The sequence below is a fragment of the Calidris pugnax genome, unplaced genomic scaffold, assembly GCF_001431845.1.
Source record: "Calidris pugnax isolate Ruff unplaced genomic scaffold, ASM143184v1 scaffold24, whole genome shotgun sequence".
NCBI classification, from domain to species: domain Eukaryota; kingdom Metazoa; phylum Chordata; class Aves; order Charadriiformes; family Scolopacidae; genus Calidris; species Calidris pugnax.
This window is the reverse complement of record NW_015090922.1, coordinates 1,874,770-1,897,606: the sequence shown is the minus strand read 5'-3', so window position 1 is coordinate 1,897,606 and position 22,837 is coordinate 1,874,770. Positions and strand designations below refer to the sequence as shown.

Sequence of the window (22,837 nt, the reverse complement as noted above, 5' to 3'; positions counted from 1 at the left end):
CCGGCCCCGCCGTCCCACCGCCGGGCTACCCGCGGCCGCCCCGCTTCCCCGCCCTGCGCCCCCCGGAGCCGCCCCGCTGCGCCCTCTCCGTGAAGGAGGAGGGCTCGGCCTCCTACGAGTGGCCGCCGGCCGCCGCCGCCTCCTCCTCCTTCCCCCCCGGCCCCGGCTTCGAGGGCTTCCCGCCGGGCCCGGCAGAAGCCGCCTCCTTGCCGGGGCCGCCCCGTTACCCGCCCGCCCTCGCCTTCTGCGGGCAGTACTCGCCCGTCTCGGACGCCGAGGACACCAGCGGCTACTCGGAGTCGGGCTCGGAGTGGGAGGAGAACGCCCTGGGAGCCTTCCGAGCCCTCTGAGCCCCGGGACCGGCACCCGCACCGCGCCGGGGGGACAGTCCCGCACCCGCCACCGCACCCTCTGCTCCGCCGCTCTTGCACTTTATCCGGTAGTAACTGATTTTTACCTATTTATTTAAGGAAAGATACGGGCCAGCTCCGACAGCTAATGGCATCTTTTTAGACTGTATTTAAAGATTTCCACTAGTGCCTTTTGGTATTTCTATTTAGCCTCCTTTAGCCAAAAAGTTAACCCAGTTCGCTGTGTTTTGGGGATGGGGGACGGTCTTAAAAAAGTAGAAGGGGGGGGGGGAGCTGGTCTGTCGGGGGAAAAAAAATACGAATAAAGGTTTACATTTTTTGCTGTATTTTGTGTGTGTGCCTGGGGCAGGGAGGGGGTTTCTTACCTTGGCTGAAGCAGGGGAGGGCACAGCGGTGGGAGATACCCCCGTGGTTCCTCTTCCCAGGGCCTGGAGAGCCAGGGGTGCGGTTCGGGTGCGAGCCAGAGACCTGGAGGATGGGTTACAAAAACCTGCCTTAAACCCCTCTCCATCTGTATTTGCTTTCAGTCTGCTCTCAACAACCACCCACCCCGTATCCCTGAACGAAAAATGCAAATTTATGGCCTAAGTAATAAAACCCCAAACCCTCAGATCGTTGTCTCGCTTTGACCGAAGCCTCAGCTCTGCCACTTAAACCAAGGTTAATGTTAAACTTAAAGAAAATTAGCAATATTTTGTGTACACTGTAAAGGCACGTTAGCTTTTGGTTTGAATAGCAGGGACTACACAGAGGCTGGTTACGTGATGGGCTGAACAGCTTTGCACCAAGAACACCAAAATTAGTAATAAGCCTCTCCTGTAACTGGGTTTATTAAGGGAAGATACATTACTATATAGTATTTTGAGGATAAAGGCCAGTTCTTCCTGCCTGCAAAGCTGCCCTTCAGAGCAAGCTGTAAGACTCCAGTTAGGGAAGGACACCTGAGTGCCATGAGGCTCTGAGGACTCAGCAACACAGAAGATGACCCGTGTCCTGGTGGCAGAAATGCCCTCTATGGGGAAATCACGCCCCAAATCCCTCGGTGTCACCCCATAACATAACATAACATAACATAACATACCTGTCCAGGGTCTGGGACAGCTGAGCCATGGTTGAGCTGCAAGCTCATAAGGGGAAGAAGCATCGCAGGATTGCAGATTGATATCCTCCCTCCAAAAAACCAGAGCTGTCCTTGAAAAAAAAAAAAACAAAACAAAACAACAAACCATGAAGGGAAAAACCAACCAACCAACCAACATCAGGTGCCTTTGCCCAGGTGGAGTGGGTGCCCAAGGGGCTGTTATGTCAGGGATCAGGAAGGACCCCCAAGAGAAGGACTTGCAGCAGGAGACAGAAAATGAGACAATTTCAGGGGGGGCAGGGTGAATTCAAGTTTACTGACCACAAGAAACCAAACTGACTTGTTCTCCTCCTGCAGACCAAAGTTACGGTAGTTGTGGTGGTGAGTTCTGCATCAACTCTGACCCAACACACCCCCAGTCGAGGGGAAATGCAGCCCTTGAGAAGCAGGGTGCATATTCCCGTTGCCTACCTGCGTTGGCCAAACGACACGTGAAAGCACGTGGATACTGTTGCCACAAAATGAGGTTATGTTACCCCACCACGACCAAAACCCTCACTCCAACACAAAGTGTGTCGGAAAGAGCACATTTAAGAATCCACAAGGACGGGTGAGAGTAAGGAGAAAGGAAGTTCCTTTCTCCTGAGTTCCCCATGGATGGTGTTCGTTACCCTCAGACCAACCCCCTAAGTCAGGCCTTGGCACCTCCCTCTGCTTAAATGAAGGACCTTTCTGTCTTCTTTAAAATAGATGGTAACACCACAAAATAATGGGAGACGTAACTACAAAAGCAATTGCAGGGACAGCTACAACGTTCTATGGTGTTACCAGGTGTACATTTCCCTGCATAACTCAGCAAAGTCAGCATTTTGCATCATTTCATAATATCCCATGTAAAGTTTCTAAATGCATTTTAAACCCGCTATTCACTTCATCCTCATAACATTGAGTTTTCAGCAATTAAATTAACTTCCGGTAAAAAAAAAAAAAAGACCTGAGACCATCTGCAAAAAAGTTTGCGTTTTTGTGAAATATATCAACTCTCATAGGTCAATTTATTCAGAGTTACAAATTTCATTGAGAATAAAAGATTTATGCATTTCTCTTAATTAACAGAACAAGTTTAGCTAAATATAAACTCTGCACTAAAGTTTTGCAGTGGCACAATACCAACACAGAATACAGAAGCATCTTTAAACTATACAAAATTTTAAAATTGAAAATAATCCTGTTTACATATTCTTTATACATTAACATATAAAAGGCCTCATTTAATGAGGCATCTAAAAGAATCAAAAACATCTCTACAGCTATCTCTGAAAATCCATATCTGGAAACAATCCGTTACACAGAAGCTTTACAAGACTATTTAAACAAACCAATACACACTTTGTACAAGATTAAACATTCCCAAAGGTACTCGTAGGCAGGTTGTCACTCTTTATTCTTGCTGTTTACCTCACTGGTTACCTTTTAATTATAAAAATCTTCATATTTATATACGGTGGGTATTGTTGGGATAACCAGTCATCTAATTTAAAAGTTGTGCAAAACAAACAAAAAATTTGGAAAAACGATACGTTTAACCAGTCATTTATATAAAATACCAACTAAAGCACTTCTTTTGCCCCGCGCGAAGGGAAAAAAGCCATAACCAAGCTCTCTCTGGAAAGTCACCAGTTACGGTTTTCTATTCCTTCATTAGACTCCTTCTATAAGTTACGATAAATTAAAAGTTCCAACCAGGCATTGACTGATGGATGGACCTGCCCGACATCCTCCAGTTTCCAGCTTCTCTCTGCCGTCCGTATCCTGCTGCTGCCGCTGCTTCTTCAGACGAGGAAGGCTCTGCCTGCGTTGCCACCACTGCTGTTGGGAGGCTGAAAGGGCACCTCTCTCCATCCCCACCCAGTAGCCCACCTTGACCCAACAAAGACTTGCCCACGTGGCTACTGGGGCACTTCTTCTTCAAACCACTGCTAAGGTACCCGCGGAGACGGCAGCAGGAGGCGTGCGGAACTCGTCTGAATTTTTAAAAACTAAAGTTCAAATTATAGGAAGCTATGTTTTTCAAGTTAATTATAATAAATGCAATTACTAAGAGGTTACCAGTTAGCAAAACTACCGTGTGTGAATAACAAACAGAGAAATCTAACGTAACGCTGGCCAGTAATGCTGGTTTTCTTAAGAAGCGGATAGAATATATTTAAGAGGGTCCTTTCTGAGAGGTTTCCTTGTCTTCTGGCAGTTAGGATATTTGGTGAAGCCTATAGAAAGGAAGAGGATTTTCTGGAACTACTTGCTGTACACTCGGAAGAAAAGGTTCAGTCTCTGTTGGTGTTATTGGCTGCAAAAGCATGTAAATTCCCCATCTGGCTCAGGCCACTCTGAATATGTGCAACGTGGATCTCGACGTTATTCTGAAAACAGCTACCAAAAGAAAAGAAGAAAAAGGAGAAAACATTAAACACCATATTTAAAAGTCACATTGGAATATTTCTACAGTGAAAGTCAAGGTATGAACATGGCCAATACAGAAATTCAGAGAGTGACACACACCAATGCAATTGGATTATGTGAAAATAGCACTCACATGAAGAGCTGCAAGAAATCAAGAGTTCCTGACTCGGGTGCTTTGACATGACCAGAGTTAATGAAATAAAAACATGATGAAGAGATGTGAAAATGCTCAAAATAAGTACAGTGAAATGGAAAGACCATTGCCTTCTTCGCAGTGTACATCTACATCGACCCTTAGTTGAATCCTTTCCAACATGCGATTTGTAGTATTGATTATAGAGAAGTTTCACTAATGTTTGGGATTTAATTTTTGTTTCTACAAATGAAAAAGAATTATTTTTAAATCAAAAGGCCATCCTACTATCTTTGAAAAATAAAAAGTGTGCAGCCTCTCGTTATTATGTAGCAATATGAGTATGGAGAGTATAAGGAAATATTACGCATTTTGGTATATTTTCTAAATGATGCAATTTAGCAGCATTATAATTATTAAAAAAAAAAAAATATCCTGATCACAAATTGTCAGAAGCTACATTGTACTCCAGGCAGATATCACTGTGCTCTTGCTGTCACCACATTCTTGCTATTTCTGTAAAGCTTCATGGGGCACCTGCTGGTGACAACTGCTGAAAAATGGCCCATCTAGAGGAGATGGGCCTTTGATCTGGCACAACGTGGCCGTTCTTCTGGTTCTAGGTTTCAGATATCACCGATGGAAGCTGGGCAGAAGCTGTAATTGTCTCCTATGCCAGCTTTAGATATTTACAAACAAGAGGTTGAGTAACTACACAAAAAAAATATACTGAAATTGTACTGTTACGTGGTTTACTAGTGGGATTTCAAAGTCTGAAAATGCTCCAAAATAACTTACTTGTTGTCATAAATGACTGAAGAGCAAGATACTCTAGTTGTTGCTGCCTCAACACTTTTTTTTCTTTTTTTTTTTTTTTTAAATCAGGTTACTTCACTGATAGGGTCAATCAGAAAACTGATAATTTCACACTCCCTTTAAGAAGGCCCCTTGTTAAATGGGACCATTCCTATAAGTTACCAGATTAAAAACCTTAATTATAATCAATGTTCACCTCTAAAATACCATAAGAATTGCCTGCTGGCACAAAATGTGTAATTAAGAATTAAATATTCAAAATGTAATACCTGATATTTGACGAGTCTATTGAATTCTTAATGTCATTTAATGAATCTGTTAGTGATTTAAATTCGAAGGAATTCAGGTCACCTCCTTCCGCTAGACACTGTAGGAGAAGAAACAAAAAATGTTCTTACAGTTCAGCACAAAGGAACTGATGGAACCTTAATACAGTATGTTTTATGTGAAAAGCTGCATTTTTGTGAACGTTTTACCTTGATCTGCAGTAATATTGCTGTAAGCCTGGCGATAAGAGTAGTTAAATTTTCACTTTCAACGCAAACCTGTCCTGTTGTTGAGGAATTTGCTTGCCTGACGATCTCCTGAGCCTCCTCCTCACACCGGCGCCTCAGATCTGTGGGTTGGTCTGCAGGCTGGAGGCCTTGGTCAGGAGCAAGCTGAGGAGATATCAAGACAAGAGATGAAGACCAAAGATCTCCTTTGTGTTTAGTGTATGTGTGAAAAAGGGGGGTTTTTTCTTCATTTATGGACCTGCATGAGTTACTGAATGGTTTAATCATGGTTTTTGTCAGTGTTGGGTTGATGGTTGGACAAGATGATCTGAAAGGTCCCTTCCAACCCAGGCAATTCTATGATTCTATGACTATTTCAAAACTGGTAAAAGAACCAGAGGCAGACAGAGGTAGGGACAGAGAGAGAGAGAAGGAACCCAATATAGCTGCCACTAGTTTAATTTCAAAGTGACCCCACCCTATGCCCTGTTCCCAGGAATTTCTGTATTTTTTTGTATTTAGGTTAAGCAAAACCAACAAGTACATACAGATTCCACCAAAATCTTACCTCATAACAATACTGTTGAACTTTATGCAAAACTTTATTTAGATCTTTGTTTAGTTGTTCTAGATCTAGAACAATAGTTGCGTATCTCCTCTGAAACTCAATGCCTATTGGCATGGAATAGGATTTCTGCAGAAAAGACAAAGCACATTAAAGTTAATGCAATGCTGTACCTACGTATCTTTTTAAACTTGGCAAGAGGAATTTTCACTTGAAAATAACACAGGGGACTATTTCAAAACTGGTAAAAGAACCAGAGACAGACAGAGAAAGAGAGAGAGAAGGAACCCAATATAGCTGTCACTAGTTTAATTTCAAAGTGACCCCACCCTAAGGCCCTATTCCCAGGAATTTCTGTGTTTTTTTGTATTTAGGTTAAGCAAAACCAACAAGTACATACAGATTCCACCAAAATCTTACCTCATAACAATACTGTTGAACTTTATGCAAAACTTTATTTAGATCTTTGTTTAGTTGTTCTAGATCTAGAACAATAGTTGCGTATCTCCTCTGAAACTCAATGCCTATTGGCATGGAATAGGATTTCTGCAGAAAAGACAAAGCACATTAAAGTTAATGCAATGCTGTACCTACGTATCTTTTGAATTCGGCAAGAGGAATTTTCACTTCCAAATAACACTGGAATATTTGAAATCCCAGAGTTTAATAGAAAAATGACAACATATAAAATGTCATAACCTACTATTGCTGTTTAAAACAGAACTGTGCAGTAACTACTGTGCTTTTATCCTCTTCCTAAAGCCTTAGAATAGCCTGGAGTGGTGAATGCTACAGAAGACAAGAGTGGTCTGACCTGCTTATTTCTCCAGTAGCTGGGGATGGCTTCTCTCTACTGTTGGAGGACAGTAGGGGACAATATGACCATGACCACCTCAGCTGCAGGACGGGAGGCACAGCTCTCTAGTAAGTTAGCGGTAACCCAAGGATAACTCAGGGCTACAAGTTAATGCAATGCTGTACCTACGTATCTTTTGAATTCGGCAAGAGGAATTTTCACTTCCAAATAACACTGGAATATTTGAAATCCCAGAGTTTAATAGAAAAATGACAACACACAAAATGTCAAAACCTACTATTGCTGCTTAAAACTGACAACTGTGCAATAACTACCGTGCTTTTATCCTCTTCCTAAAGCCTTAGGATAGTCTGGAGTGGTGAATGCTACAGAAGACAAGAGTGGTCTGACCTGTTTATTTCTCCAGTAGCTGGGGATGGCTTCTCTCTACTGTTGGAGGACAGTAGGGGACAATATGACCATGACCACCTCAGCTGCAGGACGGGAGGCACAGCTCTCTAGTAAGTTAGTGGTCACCCAAGGATAACTCAGGGCTACCTACCTTCTGTTACAGCTAACAGTTCTGCCAAAAAAATATGGTTACTAAAGCTTATGTTTGGTAATATAAGTATTTAGGGTAAGCAGAGTTTCCCACAAAAAATAAATACCAGAGTACGGTATTTTTTTTCTGTTTTCCAACTGTGTCTTGACACTGTTTGGACAGTATTTATGAAACTGAAACAAAACATACAATATATTGTAAAATATAAAAAATTGTGAACATGAAAAAAATTTATCCTCTTCCTAAAGCCTTAGAATAGCCTGGAGTGGTGAATGCTACAGAAGACAAGAGTGGTCTGACCTGCTTATTTCTCCAGTAGCTGGGGATGGCTTCTCTCTACTGTTGGAGGACAGTAGGGGACAATATGACCATGACCACCTCAGCTGCAGGACGGGAGGCACAGCTCTCTAGTAAGTTAGTGGTCACCCAAGGATAACTCAGGGCTACCTACCTTCTGTTACAGCTAACAGTTCTGCCAAAAAAATATGGTTACTAAAGCTTATGTTTGGTAATATAAGTATTTAGGGTAAGCAGAGTTTCCCACAAAAAATAAATACCAGAGTACGGTATTTTTTTTCTGTTTTCCAACTGTGTCTTGACACTGTTTGGACAGTATTTATGAAACTGAAACAAAACATACAATATATTGTAAAATATAAAAAATTGTGAACATGAAAAAAAAAGGAGGCAGAGGGGAGACCTTCTCACTCTCTACAACTACCTGAAAGGAGGTTGTAGAGAGGTGGGGGGTGGTCTCTTCTCCCAAGGAACAGATGACAGGACAAGAGGAAACAGCCCCACATTGCACTGGGGGAGGTTTAGGATGAATATTGGGGAAAATTTCTTCACTGAAAGGGTTATCAAACATTGGAACAGGCTGCCCAGGGAAGTGGTTGAGTCACCATCCCTGGAGGGATTTAAAAGATGTGTAGTTGTGGTGCTGAGGGACGTGGTTTAGTGGTAACTTGGCAGTGCCAGGTTAATGGTTGGACTTGATGATCTTAAAGGTCCCTTTCAACCAAAATGATCCTATGACTCTAAAGAGCCTCCTGCAAGGTAAGTCAGATGCATTTCCACTGCTTTTCAGCCACAAGTTTGAGATACAGGTACCTCATACAATCAAACCTGTAGGCATAGATGTCACACCAAAAGATGAAGCAAATTGCAAAGCCAAGAGCCTTCATCAGGAGGATCCAGGTCAAAATCTCAAAATCGAGGTTTCAGTTATCAGTTCAGTTGTAAGTTCCCCATTAAACTTAATCACTGAAATGATTCGCTCTCTAGTAAGTTAGCGGTAACCCAAGGATAACTCAGGGCTACCTACCTTCTGTTACAGCTAACAGTTCTGCCAAAAAAATATGGTTACTAAAGCTTATGTTTGGTAATATAAGTATTTAGGGTAAGCAGAGTTTCCCACAAAAAATAAATACCAGAGTACGGTATTTTTTTTCTGTTTTCCAACTGTGTCTTGACACTGTTTGGACAGTATTTATGAAACTGAAACAAAACATACAATATATTGTAAAATATAAAAAATTGTGAACATGAAAAAAAAAGGAGGCAGAGGGGAGACCTTCTCACTCTCTACAACTACCTGAAAGGAGGTTGTAGAGAGGTGGGGGGTGGTCTCTTCTCCCAAGGAACAGATGACAGGACAAGAGGAAACAGCCCCACATTGCACTGGGGGAGGTTTAGGATGAATATTGGGGAAAATTTCTTCACTGAAAGGGTTATCAAACATTGGAACAGGCTGCCCAGGGAAGTGGTTGAGTCACCATCCCTGGAGGGATTTAAAAGATGTGTAGTTGTGGTGCTGAGGGACGTGGTTTAGTGGTAACTTGGCAGTGCCAGGTTAATGGTTGGACTTGATGATCTTAAAGGTCCCTTTCAACCAAAATGATCCTATGACTCTAAAGAGCCTCCTGCAAGGTAAGTCAGATGCATTTCCACTGCTTTTCAGCCACAAGTTTAAGATACAGGTACCTCATACAATCAAACCTGTAGGCATAGATGTCACACCAAAAGATGAAGCAAATTGCAAAGCCAAGAGCCTTCATCAGGAGGGTCCAGGTCAAAATCTCAAAACTGATGTTTCAGTTATCAGTTCAGTTGTAAGTTCCCCATTAAACTTAATCACTGAAATGATTCCTAGGGATTTACAAGCCCGAATACCAAATTAATAGGGCTTTTAACTAACATCATCAGAGAGGAAAGGCTAAGGGTGTTCTATGTCAGTGAGGATGAAAGAAATATTTCTCAGCACCAGCACTATTTCTGACCCAGGAGCACTGAGAGCTGGAAACGCTGTACAAAGACCTGAACTGGCAGACAAAAGATGGATGGCTTTTAGTAGATGGAAGCAGATAAACATCTCCATCATTAAACATCTACATGTTTCTCTGGATCGATCAGCATCACCTTTACCTTGTCTTTATCATAAGTCAGGTGAAAAAAGGAACTAGTCACCCTTTTTATTGAGATTTGTTTATCCCGATGGGTATCAGAAAAGTGTTCACTGTTTTACATACACAATAACTTGATTAGTAGAGATCGATCAGCATCACCTTTACCTTGTCTTTATCATAAGTCAGGTGAAAAAAGGAACTAGTCACCCTTTTTATTGAGATTTGTTTATCCAAATGGGTATCAGAAAAGCATTCACTGTTTTATGTACACAATAACTTGTTTATAGCCTGTAACCAAGATTAGTAGTGATGTCAAGATGCTTAACTATTAATAAGCTGTCCTTTCAGAAAAATGAAATAGAAAATGTGCAGTTGCATGTATTAATAGCTCCTCTGAAGGAATTCCCCGCCTCATGTAATTTTATTATTATTGCCAGTTATTAATGGACTACATTCAGCACCAGTTCTGATTTGGGTCAGTTCCATTTATTTCTATATTGGATCAGTCATTAAAAATAGTCTCCATAAAAGGATTGCTTTAAACCAAAGAGTGGTGTTACTCTCTTATCAAATCACAATTCTATGAATTATTATCAAGTCTGACAATTAAGCTGTACCACAATGAACTCAAAGGATTCTATTTTATTCATGTTTAGGTATGTTACTGATATTCAAGTGGATTGGTGCCAGAAGAAGATTCTCGTTCAAAGAAAAAACATTTAAAGGAGAAACAATATATACTCAGCAGCACAAATGTGGATGGGACAGAGAGGATTAGGAGACAGGGCTAAGAGTGAGGCCCAAGAGAAAGGTATCACGTCCTCTATTTATATCAGGACAGCCCTGAACAGTAATGGAGGTTGCTCTACAATTGCTGCTTTACAAAGGAAACTGCACAAGGGAAGAATTTCAAAAATCTTGAAGTCCTTATCTAGGCTTAACAACTGAGCTAAAATAGATCAAACTTAATGTTCTACAACCTCTTCTGCCCTGTTGCTTTTTTGCTCTTTCAATCTTATTGTTTTCCTCAATATTCTTATTCCACAATACAGTTAATTTATGACTTAGTAGCTGACTGCCATGTTAATATCTGTACTCTTGTCAGAGGAAGGCTACTCTCATTCCTAAGGATTTCCTTATTTATGCAAAAGTACTAATATCTCAGTAAAACCCAAAAGTTTTTTAGTTTGTTTTAAGAATAGTTGGCAGTTTTTCAATACCAGAACTACAGGTTGCAGTGGTATTTTTTTTAATCTTGCTTCTTTTGGCATCTATTTTAATTTTTAATATGCAAAATTAAAAGACAAAACATTTGATGCACAGGAAAAAAATAATGTAGTAACTGAAATGATAACAAGCTTTAGAAGAGCAGCATCTCTTACAGAGACATAGGGGTGGGGAAGTAGGAAGCAGAATATCAGAATATACATGTGCACATCATCACTGAAGGGACAAGGAGGGAAATCTTCCCACAATAAATCAAATCCTTCAACATTCAAATACTTTGCATGAAAAAAAAATAGTATTTTTAGTTTCAAGAAATAAAAAGGACACCTCTTTCTCTCCACAAACCTCTAGCCCTCTGTCTGAATGGACGTTAGCAGAATGTTGAGACTGAGAGCTTTCCACTTTCAAGCTGATTGACAGCCATGGGTGGCAGAAGAGACATTCTTATCATTTTGATTTACTGACTGATGATTAGATAAAGTCTAGCAAGAAAAACTATTCCGCTGCTGCTAATTATGCTGTAGCTGCTCTGGTATTGTAATTTTAAATGCTGGTCAAGAGCACTCAGAGATTTATATAGAAAATCTCAGAACTGAGCTATTGTTTTAGACAGAAAGCTAAAGAAATAAGTAACTACCATCCTCAAAATAAAATGATGATGAATGTCTTACCATATCAACTTGTAGTCAAGATTCCCAAAGTACATAGTACTTCCTTACTTCTCAACCAACATATGCTGTTCCAATGTTAACATTAATCAGTTTCCAAAGCATAATGCTTTCAAAGGAAAATATTTGAAACAACTGACCTGTCTTTTCTTTAAAAAAATAAAATTTCACATTATAGAAAGTATATAAAATACAGATTTTATCTAGACTCTAGTTTTAATTGTGTCTATTTGCATTAGCTGTTAAAGCATATCCTGCTTTAAGAACTGAAAAGAGAACATTCTCACCAGCTTTTCTGCTTCTGTATTCATCTCTCTCAATTGTTTGATGTGTTCCTTCTTGATCATAAGGATTTTCGATAACCTGGTCTAAAACAAAAGAACTATTTTTAGAATGAATGGGTCCTTAAGCAGTTTTGAAATGCCACAGAAATTCGAGATAATAAAATGTCCATTTCTTTCATCATTTTAAAATACATTTCCCAGTTGTTCATCAAGTTAAGATGCAGAAATAAAAATTAATTAAAATTAAATGATGGATTTTCTGGAGATTTTTAAAGCATTTTCAAGTGGCTTAGATTGGAGAACACTAAAAATCCATCAGCTGAAATTCCCTATAGAAAGACTAATATAATTTATGGCCAGCTACAGCCTGAAGAATTAAGAATCTTCCTTTTTTTTTGCAGCCTGAAGGAAAACCAAGGGTATCATCATGTACTACAATTAATATCACTCACCTCCCAATACCTTTTTTTCACACAGTTCTCAGCCGTGCCCTCAACCGAGCACCAGCCCTTTGTGTACACACCTGCAGTAAAACCTGGTACAGAGATTGGATCTATTTTATACAGAACAACTCTAGGCTTTCCATTTCCCTCGTTTATAACAGGAATACCCTGTTCCTGCTGCTCTCGGGACCCGGCAGGTTGAAGTGGAAATCACTGGGAGTGCTCTCAACACACACATCACTGCTAAAACTATTCATGCTCTATAAGGCCCTGAGAGAAATCCTGGCTCTGCTACAACCAGCAACAGTTTTATTACTGAGGGAAACAGCCCAAGATTTCAGGTTTTATAAATTGCAAAGGGCTTAACTGCATCCTAGTTGTGGAACACTGGACTGGGAGAAATCCCAGGCCAACATACATCTGCGTATATATAATCCCCTCTGTTGATTTTTCAAGTTCAGCCTTAGCACAGACAGGTCTCTTGCCCTTACAAAACCTAACGGAAAATTGTTCAGCTAATTATGAATCTTCTTGCAATTTCCATGTCAAATGCATTCTTGTTCACTTCATAGTAATTTGTTCTGCTAAAGCTGTTTTTCAGCTCAATATAGGCTCTCCCTCCTCATATTTATCTCTGTTTATTCAGAGACAGTAAAAACATTTCTTCCCCACTGTTCTTTCACTAGACCCAAGCCTTTCCACTCTCCTCTCTCATAAAAGGCTATCCATCTCTCCCACTGTTCTTTCACTAGACCCAAGCCTTTTCAACTCTCCTCTCTCATAAAAGGCTCTCCATCTCCTACACTTTTGTGGCCCTTTCTGTATCTTTTTTTCCATTCACTGTCATCTTTCCTGACCACGAGCAAAGGGAAATCTGAGCCAGTATTTCAAATGACAGACTTGTAAACTAGACCCGTAAAACGGCATCAAGACTTCTCTCTTTCTACGACAAATACTTTGCCAGATGCATCTTATAAGTGTCCAAGTTCTTCTCCTTCACGAAGCTGGTAAGTCCCCAACTTAATGCAGAATATATTATTTGGCCCCCAAACTCGCAAGATATTTGGTACTTAACCTCTACTTTGACATCCAAACATTCAAGGGCACAGGGCCCTCCTTCTCCAGTTCAGGAGCTTGGATTTTATATTCTATTCATCCAATTTCCAGGTATACTCCAATGGTCAAGATGATCTGATTCCTTCTACAAGAAACTCTGACCTTTCACTCTATCTGTGATGTCAATCAACTTTCTCTCACTGGTACATTTTTATTAAATAGACTTCCATTTTAATTTGCCAGAATCATCAGCGAATGCTTTAACTTGGTTCACCCCTATTTTCCTTAAGAAATTCTTGCCTAACAGGTCTGTTTTCAGCATAGCTCATCCTATTTACTGTTATAATTTATAGCTCTCATTAAACTGGAAATTAGATTTAGCACAATGCTTTTCCACATTAAAAGAGATGAAGGAACAACCCAACCAGTATCTTTAGATTTGTACTTTAGATTTCATTTTTCAGTCAAAAGAATATTTATAAGAACACGAGCATTTCAAATTAAAGTGTGAAATAACTTATTACGGAATATTTTCAAAATTTTCATAAGCAGAAAATAGTAAAAAAAAGAAAAGTAATCCATTTTAGATTTTTTCCTCCTGCATTTAAGCTGAGAAGATAATTGCTTTTTCCACAGCAATCAGGAAGATACCAATTCCCTTTTCGGGACATGCTGCATGAACATACTCCCTCCACTGGCCATGGAGCGATCCTGCAATCAAGCTGGTTTGTCCTACATTGTTTCCTTCCCAATCTATTTTTTTTCCCCCAAAACAAGAAGTGGGGTGGCGGGAGCTGTAGCTGAGCGCTTGGAAAAGCATCCTCCAAATTTTAATACTTATTAGTATATAATCTATCAATTCTGACGTGCAGTATAGCCTAGGAAATATTTAAGGTTACATTACATATTGCATGTAAGCATGACAGACTTTTATTTATTTATTTATTACTTGTTTATTGCTGACTTTATTCTTACTATCGTAACATTAATTTTTGAGTTGTTCTTCTCCTAATGGGCACATTTGTCCATAGTAAAAACCAGAAAGCAGTCTGTGATGCCAAAATGTTGACACATAGAAATTAATATAAAGATTTAGAAAAACTAAGACTCACCAGTGTAGAACTATGATTAAAATAGTTGTTACAACTCCCAATGTTTGCTTACAACTGCGAGTTACATGTAAAGACAATATCCCTAACATTTAGTTGTCAGTGTCTGCAGGTGTCTGCACTTCCTTTTGCTCCAAAATAATTTCAGGACCCGTAAAAGAGAACTAAGGGGTTGGACTGAAACCTTTTTGAAGGTCTGCTGCGTTTTTTCTGTTTTGTCCAAAATAAAATTTTTCACCTGAAATTGTTTATTCATGGTATCATAAACAACTGCCTGGCAATAATTCTCCAGAGAGTTTTCTTTGAATCCAACATTTTCTGATCATTTACTTCTTGAATCACTATTAAATCAGAATGAGGGCTTTGACCTTTTTATTGTACCAGTGTGTAAGAAAGGCTAGAACACCTTTAATGGTCACCTTTAACATAAAAATACATCTGAACTGGTGAACAAAATGCAATCAATTATCAGTATTCACCAGCCTCACACATTTCACACCACCAAATTTCATTACCAGCCACAAATTTCTAATAAAAAAGTAGATGCATAAGATGCTAGGTTTAAAAAAAAATGCACAATAGTCCTTCAATAAATGTATTTTTAAGCCTTGCAATTCTTTATCAAAACCCAGATAAAGTATTAAGTTGCTCACATAAATGTCAAAAATCCATGGCTTGATTTTGTTCAGAATCTTTTGACAATCTTCAAGCAAAAAAATACATATTAATGTGGTACCTTTGTAAAATGCCACCATTTGTAATACAAGCAAGAGGCCTCTACTTTTAAAACTCAGATTTCCTTATAACAGCTAATAATATACCACCAAGCGTGACTGAAAAACCACGTTTTCAGACTTAAAATACAAAAACAGTATCACAAACAGATCAACTTGACGCATTGAATAGTTGTAAAGTTCAATGCACCTTAGTTACCCTGTTTCATTGAAGACACTTGGTGACTCAGGCAGGAGGAGAGCTGCAGGTACAGTTTAGCAGCATAAACAAAGACCATATCTTTTGTGTATTTCAATTTTTAACCCAATCTTCTAGCAACTACCTCTATTTTAAATTTTCTGAGCCACCTTTTGAAAAAACTAGCTTCATACAATAAGTTTCCCCTAAAAAAAAATGAAGGGATCTTTCTGTCAAATAAAATCTATTATGTTGAGCGGCCAAAATATTAGTGTTTTGTGTGAGCTACTTGATTCTTTTGACCAATTACATACACTTTAAAATTTGAGAAGTGTTTAGCAATATTATTTCTCAGTTTTAGTATTTTAAACACAGATAATTCCAATCTTCTTTAGCATGTTCACAACGACTTTCATTTTAAAGAATTCAATCACAGATCTTAAGGTAACTCAACAGGAGCAATTACAGTCCTCCATCATCCTGAAGAGTAACTTGCTTCAATGAGTTTTGATTTTCACTGAATCTCAGCTTCCTACCATTACTTGTCTGTGCTCTTCTGAACTGGTGTACAAAAATCACGGAGGAATTATTTCATAAAGATGAAGAAAAAGAACAGTTTTCTTATCTATACCATGTATATTTGCTTTTTTTCTACTGCGTACAATGCATGTAGGACACCATGTAACATAAAATACAGTATTATACAATATATGATATTGCACATGGGCAAATGTTATTTGTATAATGCAAGTATATTTTAAATTAAAAAAAAAAGTATAAAGTTTGCAGGTAGAAATAATATCCTTTTTTTTTTAAAATCAACTGGTAGAGCTGGGAAAAATAAGACACCCTTTTGGAGACGTAAGTCCCTCCTGCTGTCTGAAGAGCAGCATATTTCAAAGCTTATGAAAGTCAGAATATTAAGAAGGCGGGGGGGGGGGAAATAAAAACAAATATTATTAACATCTTTTCAAAAGTTATTTTGGATATCACCAGATCTGTCATAAATCAACAGAAGGTCATTTAACTGCAGAAGGACTGGCAGAATAAACACAAAAGGATAATTCACAACAAAATGAAGAGTTGCAGTTAACACTTACCACTTGAATGAGGAATTCTACTGGAAAGCCTCCTAGTGTTTCAGTATCTGTGCCTGAAATCTTGCTTTTCCATGAAGATTGTCCTAATAAAGGATCACTGTCCTGTACAAGAAAGAATATTTAATTTAATACCTTATTTTTAGAGGGATTTGCTAAGATTTTTATCTTGCTGAATAACCTCAGCAAATTAATCTCAAAAACTGTTTAAGGTAACAGCTTCAACATGTACCAGAAAACGTTTCAATGATTAATATTACATGAAAAAAAATAACTTACTGTAATTGGAGACTGGAGTGAAGGTGTGTAGTGCAATCGGGGAGGGGTCATGAAGAACCTTGAAGGCCGTTGTTTCTGTCCAAAGGCAGCAATTGGCATGGTTTCATGAGGCTCGTTACTCTGCAAGACAGGAGAAGGAAGGATACACTGAGTTGTCAGATTAATTAATTTTACACACCTTTTGAAATACATAATTTATTTCTGGGATCTGGACTAGCCATGGTACAAAAAGGCCAGGAGCTAGGAAATAACCCCAAATTGTTTGACCAAAGCAACATCCCCACAGGTAGCTTCCTTACCATAAGAAGTTTCAAAATGGGGTTAAACAACCCATAATACTTGCTTGCAACTACCACAGGCTGTTCCAGACTTTGGCAGATTACGAAGGGCCAGGTTTTCTTGAACATTATCTGCAAATCCTGCCAGGATCCCATAGCAGAATTGTCTTTGGGATCTTACACTACTCATTATTTTTCTTCACATTAAACTCAGGCTATTATAGCAACCTATAATAGTAGGCCTAGTAAATTATTCCAGCCTGAGCTATTATATTTTTATATAGAGGGTTATCCTGTTCTATAAAACCATGAACAGTAGAAGCTCATTCCCCTGGAATTTCCCATGCATCTGTTATGCTTGTTTCTATTTTATGACAATACCACCTTGATGTAGTATTTTGAGTTGTGGTTTTTTTTATTTTATTAAAACATACAATTGTAGATTTTTTAAAATTTAATTTTAAGAACGTATCATCGATACTTACAAGTACTTCATAATCTGGGACTGTGTGTGTTCCAAGACCTGCCCTGTCAAAAGTTACTCTGTATGTAGCATTAAGGGTGTCTACAGCGTCTATTTGTCCAGTGAATAGGCCATCATGGACACCTCGTAAACGTGCTTTAAAAAAAAAAAGAACAACAAACCAAACATTATAACGTTCTGATACCATTCAGAAAAATAGATTTGATACATCTTTTGCAAGCAACCCTCTATATGTATATTTAAAACCCCCAGATTAAATGAAAAAAAAAAAAAAAGGTAAACCCAGTGCAATAGAAATACTACCCAAATTTTTGTCTTTTTGTCAAACTTATCTTTGAGAGTCAAGTATTTCCCAAAAAAAAAAAAAAAAAAAAGAGTAAACCCGGTGCAATAGAAATACTACCCAATTTTTTGTCTTTTTGTCAAACCTATCTTTGCGAGTCAAGTATTTCTCAAATCTAATCCTTAACTCTACACTTATGCCTAAATAAAACAGTCTTTAATACCCAATACCTCCTGACTGACACAGTTTGCTCAAATCTAATCCTTAACTCTACACTTATGCCTAAATAAAACAGTCTTTAATACCCAATACCTCCGGACTGACACAGGCAAAAGCCAATTTCTGGCTGATTTTGCATACCCTTTTCTATTTGATCTCTTCCACTGATGATTGCTTATTTGGCAAAAGATAACGAGGAACACAGCTCAAGGAGCAGCAGCGTTGTGCACACCTGTTCTTCTGCAAGAATTAAGGGCAGTGTTGCTGAAGAACACAAAAAGCAATAAACAGCAGTGGCTTAAGTGGGAGATACCACACTTAAGTGAATGGAGGAGGAATTCCGGGCTGGAGAAATTCAAGTTTATATAAAATTAGACAAAACTCATGGAATGTTTTTATCAGTATTCCTTCCTCTGTTACGAGTAAGTTTTTTCAGTAAGGTAATGTCATGTTGAGTATACACATCCAACTTCACTGCAATATCAATTGTGTATCTCTTTCAAAACAGATATTTTTAAATTTATGGACTAAAAATAAAGCTCAAGTTTTATATTACATTAGAATTTAAATTTTCAGACAGCACTCCACTTTTTGCATTTAAGCATCTCTCTCTTTCTCTCCAAGATTTATTAGGTATACTAGACATTAAAAATTTTAAAATTCTACAATTTGAACAGCAGAAATAATAAAATATACTAAGTTTGTGCCTCAAAACCACATGACTGTTTTAAAAATACTAGCTAATCCTCACAAGCACCTTCTTGAATAAGCTAAAAACATACAGGTTTTGATATTTTACGTTTATCTTAACTATGTGCACTAAGTATATTACGGTTTACTAAAATCTTTGCAAAAACACTTGGCTGGTTTTTCGTTTGTTTGCTCTTCAGAAGTTACCTGTAACTTTTGTTCCTATTACAAGCGGTAATGGAATTTCTTCTGGAAGATCTTTGAACTGTGAAATATCTGCAACTTTCCGCTGCTGCAAAAGTCTTATTTTCTGCCGTTTCTGTTTTAGTGCTGATCTCTCTTCCTCAAAGAATGCAGAGGAACACCTATAATATAATTATGTAAAACTCTACTTAAATTCAGCACTGAAAACACACATACGAGAAGACGCACCAAATAAATAGGCACAGTTTACAAATCAGTGAGGGAATATGAAAAAGCTTGAGGTGAAGTGTTCAAGAGAAAGGATTTCTTTGAACGGATTTAGACAGTCTTACTCCCAAGAATTATCACTCCTTAATTAACAGTTTATTTAAAAATAACACTCAGGAATGCTAGCTATGGCATTAGTATATCAGAAGAGTACAACTTTTTTGGTCTTCTTCTGCTTAGAAGGATCCACCTGGTGTCACAGCAAAGCTAAAGCAGGTCCCATAACCAGTCTGCTCCAAATACCAGTTCAATCCATGTAAAGAGGTCCCTGGCTGCCACCACTTACTGGTACAGAGTAAATCCCTTTCATGGGTGCTCATTAGCTCAATTAAATTAACTTAGGATGAAAGGGCACCAGACTCAGAACATAAAAGGACACTCCTCTGTCTCATCTCCTCGCACCTGTGCGGAGTCCAACTCAGCCACAAAATCTCTATTACGCACATGAATTGTTCTGAGATTGATCACAGTAAAAGGACAAATTCGTTTGAACTTGGGCTATTGTGTAAAATCAGATAATTTCCAGCAGTTCCCTTCCGTGTTTTGGGGGGTGTCTTAAAATGTAATGTAAAAGATGGAAGACTTACTCCCAAGGCCATTACTTGGTTTGGTTAATTTTCACTTTTAACCCACTGAATACGTACGATGCACGAGGGAGACACTGAAAGCACAAAGACACTAAGGACTCAATCCTATCTCTTCTTATTAAAAAACCTTTTATTATTCTCATGTCAATGAAAGAAGTAGTTTAAAAAAGGAGTACGGATGCCACTGTAGGTCTGCTTAATTGCAAAAGCAGTTATTTATCAAATAATTTACTACCTTTGTTAATTGCTTTACTGCAGTCAAATGCAATTTAAACATTTTCTGCGGAACTCATACAGTTATATATTGATCAGTGATCAATAAAAAGTCCTATTTTATGAGGTTAGTTTAGAAGACACTGACAACTCTGCTGCTTCCTCCTTTACACTGCAAATTATTTTGTTTAAAATCCTTCAAGACCTTCCTCAGTACTAAACAGTCAGCTCCTGCTTCTGAGTCTGCTCCTACTACTCTCTCATTATATGCCAAAATAAACATTCTTATGGTTTTTTCCTGGATACCCCTCACTTGGAGGGTTCCACAAAGTCATTTCTCTTCCTTGCAACGTGCGTGAGATGGTAAGAATTGAGCTGTCAGGATGGTGAGACCACCTTCTTTCACATCAACCAGCAGTTTCACACACATTTGTACACATTTGTACACATACATCATTTGCCTTTTATCTTATACATGGTTCCTAAATTATATGGGGCATAGCCAGTGTGTACAGTGTTAACACAAGATCTTAGTCCTAAGCAAGACATTTTTAAAAAAAACAACAATGAACAGGGAGGGATGGTAGTTGGGAGACTTATGCAAAGCTTATTTGGGTAGCCTCATTTAAAGATGCTATTTGCTTAATATTTACTACTGGGGAGGAACATGTTTGAAATAACGCTTGCCATGGGCTGGGAATATGAAGTAGCAAAATGCAAGTCAGGGGTTTTCCATTCCACTGAGGAGAACAGAGTGACAAGACAAAAAAAAAAAAAAAAAAAAAGGCAATGCAGACTTTAATATTAGTCCTTCTAATCATGTCATGTCCAGGGCCTTGCATCAGGAACATCAGATATCATCTGATACTCTTTGACCCGTGCTCTTAGAAATACAAATCCAAATGCTGATACACTAATCACTGACCTTGGAGGGCCCTACAACAGCAATTACTGTTTTACTGCTAGCTCAGTTGTTCTTACAAAGTCTCTGTTCCAAATGCTGTAGGTCATGGATGTAGAAAGTGTTTGCAACATATTTCTAGCTTCTGTTAAAGGAAATCTCCAACCCCATGTCCCCCAAGTATATTTAATAAAGGTTATCACATCTTTATGCTATTCCTATGAAAAAATGAAGATTAAAACTATGATACAGTTCACGCTGCAATCTCTTTAGTTTTCTGTATAGATGTTTTAAAAAGTTGAACATTCGACTCAGTTTCTACCTCGGTCATAAGAATTTGAACTATCAGAGGAATCATCACCATCATATAATGGCAGGACAAGCACATCTGAGCTTAATTCAGATCCATTGCTATTTCACAACCCCAAATAAGGTTATACAGAGTACACAAGACTAACTATTACCTCTTCCTTTTCTTGGAGCATATCTTTCCCCACAGTCTACTGGAATCTTACAAGCTTTGCAGGCTCCCATGAAGAATACTGTTGTGCCAATCAACCACACTGTTGATGGTGTGATAGGACATTTAAAGTAGCAGCAGACATAAGAAAATATTACAATATATTTAAAACAAAATAATAAAAAAAAAAGATGACAATCATGTGCACAGCTATCACACAGAGACACTATTATCCTCTGCCATCAACACTGTGAATGCAAAATGTCTTATTTTTTTTTCTTCCCTCATGGGAAAATTACTAGCATGGTATTTAGAAATTTCTTCTCATGATATGTAAGAAAGCTAACAGAACAGTAATGTAAAAAAAGCCTTTTCTCTAGAGGTAGATGAAAATTATCTTGTAAAAGCATTCAAATGATTTAGAATAGTTCAGTATCTTTTAGAACTATGACCAAAGACCACTCTGGACATCTTAAAAAAAGAATACCTATGAATACTTTTTAAAAAAAGTAAATAGGAATGTGTATTTTATGTTGATAAAAAGCAAAAAGTCATGAAGCTTTGGTTAACAAACAGAACAAGACTCAATATTCAGTCAAGAAGGAAATTTTATCAATGATCCAACAGACTGCTGAATGAGGCAGGCAAGCTGATTTTTCTATAGTGGTACCCACTTTTGGCAAAAGTCAAATGAATAAGTGATAATTTAACCTCCAAATACCCCATTTTCCTCTCAGAGGGAATGATGATGATAGAGGAACAACAAACTATCTCATTTAAGCTCAAATGATAAGAAAACCTTTCCAAAAGGAACTATTTTTAAGCTGGCTCTGCTACCTTCCCTTGACTGGCAATTTTTAGTTATGTGAAGTTGTTTGTAGGTACAGGAGATGAAATAGTTCTCCATCAGACAAAATATAATCTTATTCAGTACAGCGATCTATAAATGGATTCAGTGCTTTTGTGTTTGTATTTTCATAAACAAACCAGTCTTTTATTTCTGCAACGCTACTTATGTATTTTTCTCCTGATCTGACACAATGAGAGGATGGTTGAGTTTGGGAGGGCCCTCTGGAGGCCAACTGCTCCAACCCCTCCAGTGGACTCACCTACAGGAGGCTGCCCAGGACAATGTCCAGGTGGCCTTTGAGTATCTCTAAGGCTGGAGACTCTACCACCTCTCTGGGCAACCTGTGCCAGCGCTCAGTCACCCTCACAGTAAAATGAAGTGTTTCTTTATGTTAAAGTTGAGCCTCCTGTGTTTCAGCTTGTGCCCTTTGCCTCATCCTCTCTCCAGAGAGGACAACACTAAAAAACACTGAAACAACTGAAAAAAGCCTGGCCTCATCTTCCCTACGCCGTCCCTTCAGATATTTATACACAGAGATGAGATCCTCCCTGAGCCTTCTCTTCTCTAGGCTATATTGTACAGCTTCTGTGAAAAGGCTGAATTGAACCAGTGGGTTTAAGAATTCTAAATTAGAGAAAAAAAA

At 38.5% G+C, this 22,837-nt stretch overlaps 1 protein-coding gene across 2 annotated transcripts in view; it reads right to left on the bottom strand.

Annotated features, from left to right (window-relative positions):
• Nucleotides 1-2,470: 2,470 nt before the first annotated feature.
• Nucleotides 2,471-22,837, bottom strand: part of LIN9 (lin-9 DREAM MuvB core complex component) — a 41,506-nt gene continuing 21,139 nt past the window's right edge. For both annotated transcript variants that reach the window (XM_014950512.1, XM_014950513.1), the window contains 9 exons: nt 18,920-19,077; nt 17,522-17,655; nt 16,759-16,878; nt 16,483-16,584; nt 11,866-11,946; nt 6,341-6,466; nt 5,338-5,520; nt 5,131-5,228; nt 2,471-3,882 (listed from right to left, as the gene is read on the bottom strand). In XM_014950512.1, the coding sequence (XP_014805998.1) occupies nt 3,777-3,882; nt 5,131-5,228; nt 5,338-5,520; nt 6,341-6,466; nt 11,866-11,946; nt 16,483-16,584; nt 16,759-16,878; nt 17,522-17,655; nt 18,920-19,077 (1,108 nt within the window). In that variant the 3' untranslated portion in view covers nt 2,471-3,776. The remainder of the gene's footprint in view (nt 3,883-5,130; nt 5,229-5,337; nt 5,521-6,340; nt 6,467-11,865; nt 11,947-16,482; nt 16,585-16,758; nt 16,879-17,521; nt 17,656-18,919; nt 19,078-22,837) is intronic.